Source organism: Aristolochia californica, unplaced genomic scaffold (genome assembly GCF_029961685.1).
Source record: "Aristolochia californica isolate CCGP_79_NKW_82.1479 unplaced genomic scaffold, dmAriCali1.0.hap1 SCAF_12, whole genome shotgun sequence".
In the NCBI taxonomy this organism is placed as follows: Eukaryota; Viridiplantae; Streptophyta; class Magnoliopsida; order Piperales; family Aristolochiaceae; genus Aristolochia; species Aristolochia californica.
The window spans coordinates 19,796,506-19,814,581 of NW_027181793.1; the positions used below are offsets into that span (position 1 = coordinate 19,796,506).

At 41.2% G+C, this 18,076-nt stretch overlaps 1 protein-coding gene across 4 annotated transcripts in view; it reads right to left on the reverse strand.

The window, feature by feature from the left end:
- The window catches only part of LOC137945402 (DNA polymerase delta catalytic subunit-like), a 56,170-nt gene that overhangs the window by 24,975 nt on the left and 13,119 nt on the right, over positions 1-18,076 (reverse strand). For 3 of the 4 annotated variants that reach the window (XM_068791279.1, XM_068791281.1, XM_068791282.1), the window contains exons 13-17: positions 12,819-12,938; positions 12,580-12,678; positions 7,334-7,441; positions 7,154-7,249; positions 7,006-7,071 (exon numbers count right to left, since the gene is read on the reverse strand). In XM_068791279.1, the coding sequence (XP_068647380.1) occupies positions 7,006-7,071; positions 7,154-7,249; positions 7,334-7,441; positions 12,580-12,678; positions 12,819-12,938 (489 nt within the window). The remainder of the gene's footprint in view (positions 1-7,005; positions 7,072-7,153; positions 7,250-7,333; positions 7,442-12,579; positions 12,679-12,818; positions 12,939-18,076) is intronic. The other variant, XM_068791283.1, reaches the window with a different exon arrangement.

The window sequence follows — 18,076 nt, forward strand, 5'->3', positions numbered from 1 at the left end:
TGATTCACAGTTTTAGTCGTCGTCCCGCAGAAGGGGCAGAGAGGATCGGGAGTGGTGTTACCACACCTAATAAGGTTGTTTGCAGTAAGGATCTTGTTGCGATAGGCACTCCAAAGGAAAAACTTCACCTTGGACGGGCCAAGACGCGCCAAGCAAGAGCAGCCGAATGTGGGGCAGGAGGCCGGGCCCATCCCATAAGATGACGGTAGGCTGAGGGGACCGAGAATCACCCGCTGTCATCAGGGAGCCAAATCATCCGGTCAGCCGTCTGAGGGCGCACCAGTACACTACCGCGACTATCAATCAAGCCACAATGGCTTCCACATCAGTAAGGCCGTGTCTAAGGCAGAGATTCCATGAGCCATTCCACCAAGCGTCAAAGACAGATAAGTCGCGGTTGTTGGTGAGCTGAAGCAGTGATGGGTAAGACGAGGCAAGAGAGCCTTCATCCAACCACCAATCTGTCCACAACGCAGACTGGAGCCATCTCCAACAAAGAACCGAATGGCAGTGCGGAAAGAGGAGAACAAATGAAACATGGCCTTCAGATGGGAGAGAGATGACAACAATTGCCACCAATGATCCATCTATCACCAAGCCACCGAAGCTTGAAGACAACCATTGGCTTCCACGAAGCCCCTGAGGAAGAGTTGAGCTTCCAAGACCACTTGAGCAATAGAGCATGTCCCATTTCCTTGGTGTGCCTGATCCTGAGCCCACCCAAAGATTTTGGAATACACACTTCATCCCAACTGACAAGGTGATAGTGAAACTCATTTCCAGTACCACGCCATAGAAAACGTCTCTTGATCATATCAATGCACCGACTAATAGAAGCGGGGCAAGATAGAAAAGAGAGGAAGTAGTTGGGAATACCCGTGAGGCATGAGTTTAAGAGGATCAATCTACCAGCCTTGGAGCTCATCCTACCCTTCCAAGAGGAGAGGCGTCGCTCAAGCCGCTCTATCATAGGAGCCCAAAGTCCCATCCGGGGTCTGCTATCAGAAAGAGGAAGACCCAAGTAGCATGTGGGAGCAATCACAATGGGACATTCTAGAGTCTCTGCCATAATCTGAAGCAAGGGGGGATAGATGTGATAACCCATGATGGTTGACTTTCCCCAGTTAACTTTCTGACCAGAAGTGGTCTCAAAAAGGCCGAGAAGGACCCCTATTTTGACCTCTCTATCCAATCCTTCTGGGAGGAAATGACCATTGTTGCCCCAAGTGGGTAGACCTTCCCAATCAAGCTCAAGTTATTGAAGTCGTTGCAGCGGTCCTGAGCCTCTGCGAAGAAGGCCTCTTCCTCGGCCAAGAAAGCCACTACCTTTACTCAAATAGCCGCTCTAGACTCAGAGGAGGAGTCTAGAGGACTCTCTTCTTATGAAGTCACTCAGAGGTATGCCCTGCAAGGGCAACTGCAGTCTTTCGCCCACAGCGAGCTCGTGCACTAGAAGCAATGTGCAAGATTTAAGTGGCTCTCCGATGGGGATGCTAATACTAAATTCTTCCACGCAGTCGCCTCTGCACAAAGAAGAGCCAACCGCATCACCACGTTCAGTGTCAATGGCGAGATTACCTCAGATCGAACCCTTATTTCAGACACATTGGTGAATTTTTTTGCAGATTTATATTCTGATCGCCAGCCAGTCCGCCCTTTCTTCCAAAGGGTTCATTTCCAGGCAATTCCATTAGTAGCAGCTAGTCTCATAGAGCTCCCCTTCTCCAATCAAAAAATTGAAATGGCAACCCTTGGTCTTCCTCTGGATCGCGCTCCAGGCCTAGACAGATTTTTTTTTTTTTTTTTAAAAAAAAAGATGTATTAATAAACAAGAGAAATTACAAAATTTGGGGGAGCATGTCCCTTACAACCAGCGATTGTAGGGTAGCTCCCTGCCTGGCAAGCACATCTGCCACCGAATTTTCGGATCTCGGAATGTGAGACCAAATACAAGAAACAATTGAGGTAATTTCTAAAATTTCTAAAATTTCATTAAAAGTATCTCAATGCCTCCACGGAGGAGAAGACACGTTCTCACACCATCCTATCACCACTTTTGAGTCCCCTTCAACATGGAGGGGACCCCTGCATTTATCTCTGAAGACACGAAGACCGGAGAGGAGACCATGTAACTCAGCAGACGCAGAGTCTGATATACCAAGGGGGTTGGCATAAGTGAAGAGCTGATTTCCGGAATGATCTGAAATAACTCCTCCGAAGCCAGAAATACTAGGGTTGCCAAGAGACGAACCATCAAAATTTAACTTGAGATAACCAGGATCAGGAAGAGTCCATTCTTGCATGACCAGAGGCTTTTTTCCAATGTGCATCAAAGCAAGTTTCTCCAGTTTTCACGAATGGAGGAACCCAAATAGGGAGAGAATGTTTTCTTTGTTAAAAACCAAGTTGATATATGCCCAACCACTTTGTCCGCAACCCAGTCTAAAGATTCGCTTTTTGCATCAAATCGTCTTTTATTACGCTCATTCCAAAGCCCCCACAGGATGAAACTGGAACAGGCAGAGAGCATCATCTTTCCAAGACTCGGCATAGGGGTACCCATGAGAGATTTACTGAACGAGAGTAGATCAGCCGCCATGCAGAATTGTAGCCCAAACTGTCCAAGAATGCTAATCCACACCTCCCAAGAGAAACTGCAATTGAGTAGAATGTGACTGGTAGTTTCATTTTCCAAGTTGCAGAATGGACACAAGGGATCAACGGAGGGGTGTCCTCTTCTTCTCAATACGGCTGCAGAGAGAATTTTGCCTTGACAGGCACTCCACATGAAGACTTTTACCTTTGGAGGGGCACATAAACGCCATACAAAATTGATCTCATTCTCCCTCCAAGCCGAGTTACCGCTGTTTAAAAAACTGTATGCGGATGAGACCGTGAAAGAACCTTTTTTTTCTGGCCACCAAATGAGCTTGTCAGCCTCCAAAGGACGGATTTTAAACGAAGCAACAAGGTCCATCAATCGACTAGCCTCCAAAGTCTCACTATCCGAGAGACCTCTTCTAGGATGGAGACTCATACTACCCCCCCCCCCCCCCCCCCCCCCTTCAAAAGCTTCTGCTACTAATATGTCTCTGCGAGTCGTGAGAAGAAAAAGACTTCTGAATGCAGCCTACAGGGGCTCCTGCCCTATCCACAAGTCTTCCCAAAACTTGAGCGATCTACCATTGCCTGCATAGAATCTATTAGCAGAATGAAATTTTGGAAGCAGAAGGTATAGAGCCCTCCATATTGAGGAAAGAGCTCTAGGATTCCCACCAGACATCCACCAATGAGGTTCCCCACCCATCTTTGTGAGAACCATTTCCTTCCAAAGATTTGAGGAGTGAGTATTAAACTTCCATAGCCATTTTAGCAGCAAAGCTTGATTCATGTCTCTAGATTTCCATATTCCCAGGCCACCCATATTTTTTGGCATGCATACTTCATCCCAACTCACCAGATGGTACTTAAAAGCATCACTCGATCCCCTCCATAGGAATCTTCTTTTCAGCCTATCCATAATCTTGCAAATTGCAACAGGACAAGGCATGAAAGACAAGGCATAATTGGGGATTCCTGCTATGCAGGACTTGAGAAGGATGAGCCTCCCCGCTTTACTAAGTAGACGCCCCTTCTATGATGCAAGGCGGGATTCCATTTTTTCCACCACTGGATTCCAAAGCCTCTTGCATATACACCCATTGAAAAGTGGTAAACCAAGATATGTTCCAGGTAAGTGGCTTATTGTGCATCCAAATATACTTGCCATCTCTGTAAGAAGCTCAGGTTCAGGCCCAGACGGATTCAATGGGGAATTTTATCATCAATGTTGGCCCTTCATCAGATATGACATTGCTTGCATGGCCCGCTCCTTTTATCAGCATGGCATCAAATATAGAAGTATCGAAGTGTGTTTATTGTCCTCATCCCCAAAAAAGATGGGGCAGAGCTCCCATCCGACTTCTGGCCGATCAGTCTCACCACCAATGCATACAAGGTGATTGCTCACCTCCTTGCTAATCGCCTCAGGGCATTTCTCCCTATTGCCATCCATCATGGCTAGAGTGTTTTTATCAAGGGAAGGAACATACTTGATTCGGTCATGGCATGTCTTAAGCTCCTCAAATTCATCCTCAAGCTTGAATTCGGAAAAGTCTTCGACAAAGTTAATTGGAAGTTTCTAGACACCCTCCTGGGGAGGATGGGATTCAGGGGAAAATGGTGCTTCTGGATTCAAAGTTGCATCTCCTCAGCAAGCTACTCTATCCTTCTCAACGGAACGGTTTGTGGGTACTTTCAGAGATCTAGGGGAATCAGACAGGGAGATCCCCTCTCCCCCTTGCTCTTCAATGTGGTGGCAGAATATCTATCATCCTTGATCTATTCGACCAAGACCATGGGATGGCTCCTCTCCACAACGGACTGCACAGCCTTTGATATCCTGATCCTCCAGTTAGTAGATGATACTATTTGTTTCGGGGTTGGTACTATGGATTAGATCAGAAAACTGCATGTTGTTTTGGGATTATTTGAATTGGCTTTTTATCAGAACATAAACTGGAAGAAAACCACTCTTCTGGGCCATTACATCGATCTAACTGAGCTTCGGGGTATGGCTAACTATTTGGGATGCTCCTTGGAGAATTAGGTAGTCACATATCTAGGGCTCCCACTTTTCGACTCTCAGCTTTCAGCGTCGCTCTGGTCCCCCATCATTGAGAAATTTGATAAGAGACTAGCTACTTGGAGGGGTAAGCTTCTATCTACAATGGGGCATCTCACTCCCCTCCAGTCTTGTTTGGCAGGGCTACCAAATTATCTACTATCATTCACGCACTGTCCGACCTCCTTTTGCTCCAAGATTGATTCCATCTGTCGGCGCTTTCTCTGGAGAGGATTAGAAGACACCTTTAGATATCATTTGGTTAGTTAGAAGGATATTTGCATGCCCCACACCGAGGGAGGATTAGGCATCCAGCCAACGAAGGCAATGAACAAAGCTCTTATGCACAAATGGATTTGGAACTTCAACATCAAGCATAACAGCCTATGGAGAGATATGGTCAAATTCTACCTTCAATTTTCGGGTGCCTAGTGGAGAGAGGGTGGCGTCACTCGCCTCCTATCCCCGACATGGAAATCAATTTATAAGTTCCTCCCAGTATTCAGAGATGCTACTTCATTTCACACGGGCAATGGAAGGACCCTCCTTTTTTGGTCGGATGAATAGTGTAGCCCTCGCCCCCTTTTGGAGGACTTCACGGGGCTCTTTAGGGTGGCTAGAGACCTCTCTTGCTCAGTGGCCGACTCATGGAGGGATCAATCGTGGAATCTTCCGTTTCGTCGGGGACAAATGATGAGGAAACTTCGGCTTTTTGCTCTCTCCTATCCAGACTCAGCATTACTATTATCCAGGAGCATGCAATTGACAAACTGACTTGGAAGCCCCACATTAATGGCCGATTCACTATTGCTTCTGCCTACTCTCATATCAGAAAGCAAGACTATAGTATGCATGAGCACAAGGCAAACTTGGCTTGGAAACTCTTTGCGCCAAGCAAAATCAAGTTCTTCGTGTGGTCGGCCATCAGAGAACTGATTCTCACATCTGACAACCTTCATAGAAGAGGCTTCACCGCCACTGACCGTTCTTGTCCCCTTTGTGGAGTATGCGATGACACAGTCCAGAATGTTCTCTTGCATTGTGAATTTTCCTGGCAAGTCTGGATGAAGATTTTTATCCAAATGGAGCTTCATCAGGACCTCTTCGGCACCTATAAGATGGTAAGGGGGATCCGCCTTCCTCGGTTGGGCAAGTTAATTCTTTCGGCATGTTTTGCACATGTCCCTTAGTGCTTATGGCTCAAGCGAAATAACCAAAGATTCAACTCCCAAGCTAGCACCCTGAACAAGACGGCTTCACATGTTGTGGGCCTTATCTCGAGCTGGTTACATACCAAAAAGGAGTTTGCCGCTCTATCGGGTGTTTCCCGTCGGGAAAACTAGAGGTTGATCACTCATATGATGGGCCCTTGCAAGACTCCAGTTATGGGCATCTGGGATCCTCCCCTTTGCGACTGCATCAAACTCAATTTTGATGGTAGTGCTATTGGTTGTCCTGGGTCAGATGGAGCACGTGGTGTTTTCAGAGCCAACAATGGAGACCCTATTCTTTCTTATTCTGGGCTGGTGAGCATGGCCGATTCAAATACTGCTAAAGTAAGTGCTCTTCTATTCGGCCTCCAAATCTTCAAGGAACGTCTTCATGGCAAACTAATTATTGAGGGAGACTCAAAGAATGTCATCAGTTGGTGTTCAAAAGATAGCTACCCCCCTTGGCGTCACTCGCCTATCACCAATTATATTGTTGACATTGTGTCTTCTATTCATTGTAATTGGAATCTCATTCCTAGATCAACCAACTCTTTGGCTGATAAATTGGCTAAATTCAGAACTTCCCAGTAATCTCTCATTGTTTGGGAAGGCTTCCCCCCTTTGTAAATTGCTCTCTTGAGCTTTTGTCTTAATAAAATTCAGCATCATTTCAAAAAATAAAAATAAAAATAAAAAATAATGTCGTATAGAAAACAGAAAAGGAAACAAATAAAAAAATACAATAAATTAGCAGGACTCAAATTCACAACAAGTTGTTGCAAGGTTGTGCCCTCCTTTGCATGTTGATCTGTTTTTGAATTTGTTGAGCATGGGATGTGTTCCCATGAGCACAGTTTTGCAGCTATGGGATCAGTAATTTATAGGATTGACCAATCAAACAACAATGGTTAGCTTGCAGTTTTCAATCTCCTTGAAATTACAATCGCTGAATCACCCTCAGTAATTAAAGTAATTAAAGGAAGGTAGAAATGATTGTAGTAAAATAATAGGCCTTGTTGCACCTGCAATATTTCTGCCTCTGTGGAATCTACTTCTTCTAGGGGTATTTTTGTCAGATGATTATGTCTAATTTCTTAAATATCATATTTCACACTTGTATTGGAAACTCACCTTCAGATCTGCTTTAGCTCTTTTACGAGCAGTCAACAACTCCTCAAGAATTTCTGGAAGGATACCCTGAAAGTTAAACGAAGAACTGCTTGGTCATATGGATAACATGTCCAATGTACAACAGAAGAAGTTGACTGCAGGACCTAACCTTTTGCAGATTAGATCTAACAAAAGTTTCACCAGAAGGAGTCTTATTTATGCATTCTGGAGGCAAATTAAATTTTCGAACATCAGATGGTGTCACCTTCACATAGAAAACATGACCTATCAGGATTACAACCGCTTAAATTGATTTTTTTATGAACAGGAGGAAAGAAGAAAGTCCCACCAGGGTGCAATAGCACAGATTATATGCCATCATTATGGATGGATATAAAGATGCAAAGTCTAAAGTTGCAATGGGTTTTTCATAGAACCCTGCTTTGGCCTCCAAAACCTGCACAGAAAAATTGGAATATAAACTGTCAAGATATTGCTTGATCAAGTTTCTTATGTGTGAATCAACAAGTCAAGAACCATCATGAACTGCGCATGTTCTCCTGAAAATGAGCAATCTTAACCATCTGGTTAGTGAATTTTCACAATAACCCCATTTCCACCTTGAACTTGTTTTTACACTATCATGGATAATTTGGTCTTTTACCCCTCACTCAACATTCTTTTTTACCAAGTACTAGGATGCTACTTGGGAATTTGTGACCACATCCAAGACAAATAAAATTTGTAAGAGGAACTGAGACTTTCCCACACAAGCAAGGAACATCAGCAGTTTTACTGGCTCTACAAGGATTTGTAACCACAGGAAATCAGCTTCCAGCTAATCAATTTCACTGAGCATCCTTGAATCTAGTCCTCCATGGATCTAAGAATTTAATTTTAACTTGCAGCCCTAGCAGATCATGTAACCACTAAGACCCTCTCAAATGAAGAGTTAGAAGCCCATGATTCCTCTGCTCCCAATGCTCTACTCGGTACCCAATATGTGTATCACATGGCTCTAGGGCTTCTTCAAGCTTAACCATTCTTTTATAGTTCTGTACAAAGATACTATTTCGTCCATTTGTCTATATATAAATACATTCAGTAGCTTTAAAAGGCGTATCGATGAAAAAAGAGTAATGTTTTTCATAAAAAACTACTCAGTACGGTATCTATGCCTGAATTTCCATCATGGAGCCAGTGTAGTAAATTCCTAGAGTTTATAGCAGCGGTTATATCTGTTTAATGCAATTTCTAGAAATAATGACACAAATAGCATTTTATTTCAGTATTGAATAGAACTATCCATGTCTATCAATTCCTGACAAAATTTCATTTCTTGCTTCATTTGGTGTCATAATATCCTAAAACCACTTATACTGAGAGTCAATCCCTAAGCAGAAAGTCTATGGTTCAGTTGAAAAGCCTTACATGGTGGTTAGTCTATAAGCCAGTGAAAGTAAAGAAGATCAGAAAATTATGGAAGTATATCTATTTGAAAATAAGTTTCAATACACACAGTAATGGATTTAGCATCATTACCTGTAATTGTATTGAAAATCCAACTTAGGAACAAAATTGAGATACAATGTGTATGAGAATGAAACAGGGTTGTCAAACTGTGTAATAGATCGAGGAGAAACTCTTCACCCACTCATACTTTTTTATTTCATCCGACGTAAGAAAATTTTACATGGAAGGACCAGAATGCCCTTTGAAATTTTGCAGGAAGAAAAATGATGGGAGAGATTAGGGTTTACATACCTCTCTCCCTCATTTATAACTTAAATAATATAAAAAATTACATCCATGTCTCTGCAGCCATAAACCCTAGGAATTCATTTTCTAAGTAGAAAACACTTTCCTAGAAAGTTTAGGATATTTTGGTAATTTTATTATGGTGTGTTGTGTCTTAAAATCCTAGTTAGGAAGATATTAGTTAGACATGTCCAATGATGTAATTTTTGCCTGGTTTTGTTACAACTGTTTTATGGCTATAATTGATATAAAGTGTAATAGTCGTGGTATAGACATTTTCCGTGTAAGTCACTAAAGTGAGTTATAACGAGATTAGTGGTCGTACAGAAACCCTAACAAAGTTGTTCTCTCTTGAGGCCTCTTCTCCTATTTCTCTTCTCCTTCTCCACTTTCTTGTTCCATAATTCTTCTTCTATCTTATTTTACATGATATTAGTGCAATCGATCTGATTGTTGTCGGTATTTAACTGGAATCTTCTTCTCCTCAAGTCTGCAAACTTTGCAGGAAGAGGGATTCTCCAAAACTGGTGTTGATTGTCGTTAAAGGTTACAACTTTTTTTTCCTTTCTTTGTGTCATAACCCTAGGGTTGATGGCTGGTTCAGTCAATTGAACAACTTTATGAAGATTTTGTGCCCCCATAGGGCTATTTGGGTTGTTTTATCCCGACTTTGTGCCTGTGCAAGTCCTCCAGGCTTGCAAATTGCCAGCATCATCATCATCCAAGCAGATGTCAGCCCTAATTGTGTTTTCCTGAACTTTAACAAACTTCTTTTTTGTTTGTTGCAATAGTTCAATTACTGGTGGTAGATACACATTTGCTTATCATTCTCACCATTTTCAACAAACACACACACACACATCTTGTCCTCCAAATGGCCTAAATTTTGGTAATATCACATGCCACATATTGGGCATTAGGATATTTCAAATGATATTGAGTATTAGGGGTAACCTATATATATAGGCATACATCCAACAGAAATGCACATTATTGTGACTTTTATCATAGTTTTTTTTTTTTTAAATGATGCTAAATTTTATTAAGAGAGAGCTCAAACGAGCAAATTACAAGGGGGGAAGCCCTCCCAAACAATGAGAGATTGTTGGAAGGTTCCGAATTTTGCCAATTTATCAGCTAAAGAATTGGCTGATCTAGGAACGAGGTTCCAATTACAATGAATAAATGACACAATGTCAGCAATACAATCAATGATTGGCCAGTGGCGCTAAGGGGGGGAGCTATCTTTAGAACACCAACTTATGACAGTCTTTGAGTCTCCTTCAATAAGCAGCTTGCTATGGAGGCACTCTTTGAAGATTTGGAGGCCGAATAGAAGAGCACTCACTTCAGCAGTATTTGAATCAGCAATACCCACTGGCCCAGCATAGGATAGAATTGGGTCTCCATTGCTGTCTCTGAAAACACCACCAGCTCCAGCCGTCCCAGGACAGCCTAAAGCACTGCCATCGAAATTGAGTTTAATGCAATCACAAGGGGGGGGGGAGGGGGATCCCATGTGGCCATAACCGGATTCCTGCAGGAGGGGCCCGCCATATGCGCGATCAAACCCCAATTTTCCCGAAGGGAAACACCCGATAGAGAGGCAAACTCCTTCCTAGTATGTAACCAACTCGAGATAAGGCCCACTGCCTAAGAAGCTATATTATCCGGGGTGCTAGCCTTGGAGTTGAATTTCCGGTTATTTCGCTCGAGCCATAGGCACCATGGGACATGCGCAAGGCATGCCAAGAGAATCATCTTGTGACTTTTATCATAGTTAGAAGTTGAATAATTTCAGTCTATTCATTTAAGTTGTCGAGTTACTTGTTCTCATAGTAAAAGACTCGAGACAATTTATTTCAAGTGTGAAATTAATTTTTCAATATTATAGTATGAGGGTTTCCTTCACTTAATTGGTTGTTTTATCTTTGCATTTGTATTTCTATAATGTGTCTATCAATGGAAATAATCTCACATAGATAAGTGCTAAGAAAAATTATTTGTCTATAAAGTTGACAATAAGCCTCCTAAATGGCCAATCATTTTGGGATGGATCTGAACTCAATCTTAACATGGTATCAGAGCAAGATATTAGCCTAAACTTGGGACCAATTTGTGCCCCATTGAATTTGTGCCTATTCTGTGATGTCCACATCTCAGATCTATTATCCATATGTATAAGCTTGGACATAAGGGAAAATGCTAGTGGGAATAATCCGACATAAATAAGTTAGGAAAAATCGTTGGTTTATTAGGTCGAACAATAGACCTCCGAAGTGGCTAGTCAGTTTGGGATCGAATTGAGCTCATTCTTGATATTATCGACTCCTATTTGTATTATTTAAGTTCTTCTTATAGTTTTTTTTTTTTGAGAAGAGTTGTAAATGTATTCAAAAAGAAAAAATACAAACCTAGAGACTAAAAAGACATTTCCTCCACAACAAGATGTTGGAGGGTAACGCCTTTTTTCGCTTGAACATCGGCTAAATGATTAGCGGATCTTGGAACATGTTTATAGGTGCATAATAAAACAGAAGTTAAATTACAAATTTCATCAAAAATCTTCCAATGACGCCAAGGAGATTTTGATGGCTTGGAGCACTAGTTTATAATGACTTGAAAATCCCCTTCAACCAAGAGAGTTCTTACAGTTAATACAATATAAAAAGGATTTGAGAGGATCCAACAAAATAACAGCCCTCTTTCACTCTCTTGTATTCTCTTCTTTACTTTTTTTCCTTCTGAAAAATAACTAGCTGAAGTTGGGTATTAATGACCTCCATTTAATGTTACACAGATAATAGAGCATCTTGAAATGAGCTTATTAATGGAGTTGTTATGCATGTGATAGCTAGGGTTTTGCAATTTTGCATTGAATACAAGAGACAAACAACTAACTTACACCCCTAAGATTTGTCGGGAGGCCTTCCTTGATGTATTCTTTTGTTTTTCTTCGTAATAAAATCATCATCGTTTCAAAAAAAAGATTTATCGGGATCAAAACCCTTCGCCTTCATCACTCTTGATCTCATATTATTCTCAAGATTCTAAAATATGTGGGTCCCACCAACAAGTGGACATCCCTTATAGAATAGTACTCATAATCAAATAGAATGTGACAATAACCTCATGCACCCCGCCCCCCAACCTACTCATGTCTACCATCATGCAAACACAACCATTAAAATTCTGAATTAAACATAAATCACTATTAAAATAAACCAAACCAGCACTTGTAACTACTATTAGGAGGCCTCTTCCCAACTAGTAAACATAAGATCTTTCAAACCCAAAGCAATGTAGGACCATTCTCCCACAAAACAAACCCTCACTCTCAAACTACTAACCTGAGATGTGGAGATCATATATAAATATAAACTGGTTGACTATTTTATCCACCAACACTTTCTTCCCATTTCAACTATTTATCTTCTCATCTGTTAAATGCAAATTTACAACTTTTTTTCTTTTCATTATCCAGGAAACTAGAAATTTTAATCAACTATGCCATTATCTTTAGGGGTTGTGATTTGATACTTGTTAAAAATTGGCAACAATTTCATTATACAACATCAGAAATTTTTTATCCAACGAGATGAAAATTTTATGTACATGCCATCAGAAGGGATAGCTACATTACCATCCCTAAGCCAAAATGTTTCTTTCATATTGTCTCTGAGATTACTGATAGGTTATAGAGAAAGGAGGCCCCCTATTGAAATTCTCCCTTCAAATGGTATTGGGCCCTTTCCATATTCTAAATCCATTTTATAGCACTATGTATTCAATAACTTATCTAAACACTTGAAGAAATCTATGAACATGCATACTTACTGTAGCACCTTCAAAGGTTTCCTGCCCAGATACCTGCCCTTTAACATTTGGAATGACAAGATTTTTCTGCTTTGCCTTCCTAAGAAGTTGAGAAAGAACCTGAAAAAGAACAATTGATTAAAAAATAATCAAGTTACAATCTTTTGATTTTTCTCTTCGTTTTTCTTTAATATATTCTAGAGTTACTATACAAAATTTACTTGCGACTGGTAATGAAACGAGAAAGTTTAGAGAGTCACCTTAATACTTTGTCCTCTGGCCAGTAAAAAGGATATAGGAACCCCTGTGACTCTAGCCATCTCCACATAATTGTATATGAACATTAGTTTGTCCAAAAGCCGTTGAGGAAGGTAAGCATCCTTCAGCCCAAAGAAAAAACCCAGCTTCAGCTCATTATGAATATGATACTTAGGAGACCAAAAGTTAACAATACCCACATCAGATTTTCATTCCTTCATGCAGGATAAGGCTGAAGAAGCATTAGTAAGGATGCATCCTTAGGCATCAATTAGGACGGTGGGTTCAAGTGGTCTAAATTTTTCCTTCCTTTTCTTTTCTCCCACAAAAGGACAAAAGAATTAAGATTGATAAGATGTATATTTTCAGTATCATCGATATTAATAAACCTCTAAATTTTTTTTTCTTTTTCAGTAGAATGTGAAAATTTCATTTGGAGAGATAAAGAATATACTTAATATATAAAGGCCAGCATAAAAAAGAGAGGAAAACAAGAATATATATTGCATAACCCTAAAAATCAAACATGAAAGGAAAATGATACCCTTAACTTAGTGTTGTAGAGAAACTGCTAAATGAGCAAAATTATCTGCTACACAATTTGCTCTATGCAAAAAGTGAATCCATATAAGCTGAACAAAATAGATAAATTTTGATCATAATATCTGAGAAGACACGAGAAGATGTCTTGCAAAGAAAGCCAACTAATCACAATTGTCGAATTTCCTTCCACAATCAAAGGAGGTTCAAAAGATATAAAAAATCCTAATCCCCCATGAAGAGCATGAAGCTCTACTTCAGTGGAATCATATTGCCTAAAAGTGTCAAAGTACTTAGAGAAAACTATATCCTACTAATCTCTGTAGACTTCCCCATTCCTGCAAGCAAGGTAAACTCTTCAACCACCATCAAAATTTAGCTTAATCCCTCCTTCTGGAAAAAACAAAGCCATTGAGTCATAGAAACATACCTAGAGGAGGTCAAGTATTTACTAACCCAAAACTGTGTATAGCTATTAATACACTCAATAAACCCGCCCTTGGAACTAGATGTCTTTCAAAGGTCCTTCTATTTCTTCCCAAAGAACCCATATGGCAGAGGCTTTCCAAAAAGTATTAAACAGGTTGTCCAAAAAGGTTGTGGGGAAACAGCATTTATAGCGATTTTTTTACAACACACAGCACCCCAGACAACAAAAGCGAAAAGAGCAATGAAGAAAAGTGTTATCTGCAAACTCAAAAACCTCATTACAAAATTTACAGTGATATTTTCTATCATTTGACCCCAACAAAGAAGTTGATTAACAATCAGTCTTCTTTTCAAAGCACTTCACAAAAAATTTACGATGTTTGGAGTAGCAAAACATGACTAAACAGAGATGACATGGTGACATATAACTGAACTCTAAGAAGTGTGAATAAAAAGATGAAACTGTAAAAAAACCTTGAAGAGTCAAACGTCCAGACTAACTAGGCATCCCCATTCTGCCACATGTCAATAAATGTCCAAAGAGAACAACTGCATCACATCAACAACCACCCTTTCCCTAAGACCTCTTCTAAAATTGAAATCCCAACGACCCAATTTGTTAGCATAAAAGGCCAAAATGCTCTGATTCCTTACAACACTAAACAAAGATGAGAACTATGAAGAAAAAGGAGAAACTCCTACCTACTCATCATACCAAAACCAAATCAACCTACTGCATTACACATGAAAGGTAAGCCCTTGGTCATTGAAGTGAATAATAGCTTTCCAAAGACCTGAAAAACGTTGTAGAATTGAGTCAGGGGGCTTGAAGCATCGTGTTTGTTAAAGTTATGTCCAAGTCTATTCCAAAATGACTAGCTCAAGTTAGGATGCTTCTCCCAAGAAGTAAGCACAAGATTTTTCTAATCCTAGATCCATGTGGGACTATTCTAACCCTTCCCCTCATGTGTGGAACCTCTCTTAATGGCCCCTACACATGGACAACTATAGGGGGCTCACCTATGGGAACCCTCTAAGATACCATGTTAAAGTTGGGTTCAAGTAACTAAAGTTAAAAGCTCCCCTACTGCGGCTTCTTTTTTGAAGGTCCCTTTCTTTTTTGCAATGAGATTGAAAGGGTTGTTCTGGGAATGGTGTGTGATAGAGCACCGGGGCCCGATGGTTTCAATGGTGATTTTTATATTTCAGCCTGGCAGACTATTAAGGAGGACATATTTGCTATGGTTCGGGGTTTCTACTCTCAAGGTATTACCTTCCGTAGCATGGGTGCCTCATTCATTGCTTTGGTCCTAAAAAGACCAATGTTGAGCATCCTAGTGATTTTCAGCCCAACAGTCTTATCTCCAACACATACAAGATCATTGTTCGGCTCCTTACTCATAGGTTCAAGGCGCTCCTCCCTATAGTGATTCATTATGGCCAGGGGACTTTTCTAAAAGGAAGAAATATCCTCGATTCCACCATGGTTGTGCATGAGCTCATTGGTTATTTCAGCCACTCAAAGGATCCTCATTTTGGTCTCAAGTTGGATTTGGAAAAGGCTTTCAACAAAGTAAACTGGTCTCTTTTAGATGATTTGATGGGGTGCAAGGGTTGTGGGGACCGTTGGAGATTTTGGATTAGGAGTTGTGTATCTTCGGCTTCTTACACTCTTGTTCTCAACAAACTAATTGGTGGTTTCTTCAAAGGCTCTACAGGCATAAGGCAAGGTGATCCTGTGTCTCTGCTCTTATTCAACATTGTGGTTGAATTCCTATCCTCCATGATATATTTGGCTAAAGAGCATGGCTGGCTGCTTTCGATCAGTCAACACTCGGTCTTTGATGTTCCTATTTTGCAATATGCGGATGATATTATTATTTTTGGGATCGGTAACCTCGAAAGAATTAAAAAGATAAAGGCAATGCTTGGTTTGTTTGAGCTGGGCTTGGGCCAACGAGTAAATTTGAGGAAGACTACACTATTGTGTTTCAATATTGATTCAGAAGTCTCTCGAAAATGGCTAGCAAATTGGGTTGTTCGATCTCCTCCATTCCTACCACCTATCTTGGGCTACCCTTATTCACTAGTCGGCTCTCCAAGGATCTTTGGACTCCTATGATTGAGAAGCTTAAGTTGCTTCTTGCCACTTGGAAAGGGTGTCTTCTTAGCAAGGCGGGGAGACTCACCCTTCTCAAGTCTTGTATTGTCAATATCCCAAACTAGTTTTTATCCTTCTTGCCATGCCCTCCCTCCATATGTCAACATTTGGAAAAAATCAAAAGCCGTTTTCTCTGGAGAGGGTCTACTGTTGATTTCAAGTATCATTTGGTAAATTGGAAGGATGTTTGTCAGCCCAAGTCCCTTGATGGCTTGGGTATTCGTCTCACAAAGGATATGAACCGTGCGCTTCTTCTAAATGGATTTGAAGGTTCAATTCCTGGTCCTTTTCTTGGTGAACCTCGGGAGGTAGAAGGAGAAATTTGTCTCTAATATTGAGGTCCCTTTATTTGTTGCTTCCGATATTTTGCTTGGCTATCAAATATTATGTAGGCAATGGCCAATCTATCAAATTTTGGGGGGACTGGTGGACTAGGGATGAGCCTTTGATGAGCACTTTTGGTGGACTTTTCTGGCTATCCTTACTGCCAGAGGTCTTTATGCCGATGCTTGTAGTGGCGATAGCTGGAACCTCCATCTCCGTCGTTGTCTTTCGGATTCGGAAGCCTTGGACACTAGTCATCTTTTGGATTGTATCCAGCAGATCAGACTTCGTCCTCAACATCCCGACAAGTTGATTTTGTGGCCTGATAAGAGGGGCTCCTTTTCGGTTTCTTCAGCTTATCTTTTCACTGGGGAATGGTCTTCCCCATTTACTGTGCGCGACATGGATTTCACTTGGCGCCTTTGTGCTCCTCCCAAAATCAAATTCTTCATGTGAACTGTTTGTCTCAACAAGATCCTTACGACAGACAATCTTCAACGTCATGGAAACCTTTCGGTGGATCCTCTCTACCCCCTTTGCGGCTTGGTGGAGGAATCAGTTTGTCATCGCCTCCTCTGCCTCTTCTCATGGCGGGTTTGGTCTCTTGTCCTTTGCCACATTGATCTGCAATTCTGCTTGCCTGTGGATTTGACCACGGCTAGCCGGATGTTTTTGGGCACTACCCTGCCTGGGCAAGGGAAATTGTTGAGGACCAAGGAATTTCAGACGCTTCAAAGGAAAGTTTGAGTCCATTGAGCACGTTGTTGACACTATCTTGGGTCATATTTCTTCTTGGCTGCACACTAAATGGGCCTTCTCCCCTTTTTTTGGCTCGTCAATTCGGGACAACTGGTTGTGCTTGGCCCAACTTCGGGCTCCCTCCCCCCCCCCCCCCCCCCCCCCCCCCCCCCCACCACCATCATTCAGGAATGGCTGCCCCCTCGGCCCAGTTCTCTCAAGCTAAATTTTGATGGCTCCTCTCTCGATAATCCTAGAATGGCATGATTTGGTGGCGTCATTCAAGACTCCATTGGCAATCAGATTATCTCCTTTGTTGGCCCTCTGAGAATTGCTGACTTGATGACCACTGAGATTGCTGGCCTTCTCCACGGCCTTCGCATTTTCCGAAACCATTGTCGTGGCCCTCTCCAAGTTGAAGGGGATTCCAAAGTTGTGATCGGCTGGTGTGGTAATGCCTATACAATTAACCACTTAAGTCCTTAAATCTCTCATACTATATATCCAAAATACATGAAACTTAAACGACTAACATAATAAAACATTTAGAACAAGATGACATAGAAATATAAATCATTTGTTGAGGTGAAATGACAAATATTCCACTAAGAATATTTTCTCACACTCCCTCTCAAGTTGGAGCATATATGTTCATAAGACCCAGCATGTCACAAAAAATCACAAATTCACATTTTCCTAGGGTTCTAATAAATACATCTCCAAACTGATCTCCAGACCGAACATATGGGGTGACTACCTCCTTTCTCATAATAGCATCCCAAATAAAATGATAATCCACTTCTATGTGTTTTATCCTCTCATAAAATACTAGATTATTGGCAATAAATACGGTTGCTTGGTTGTCACAATACTTAGTCACAGGCTCATCCTGGAAATAACCTAACTCCTGTATCACAGACCTCACCCACTTCAATTCACTAACAGTGTGAACTATTACTCTATATTCCGCCTCAGCACTATATCGAACCACAACGTTTTGCTTCTTACTCTTCCAACTTATCAAGTTACCACCCAGAAATACACAATAACCAATAGTGGACTTCCTAT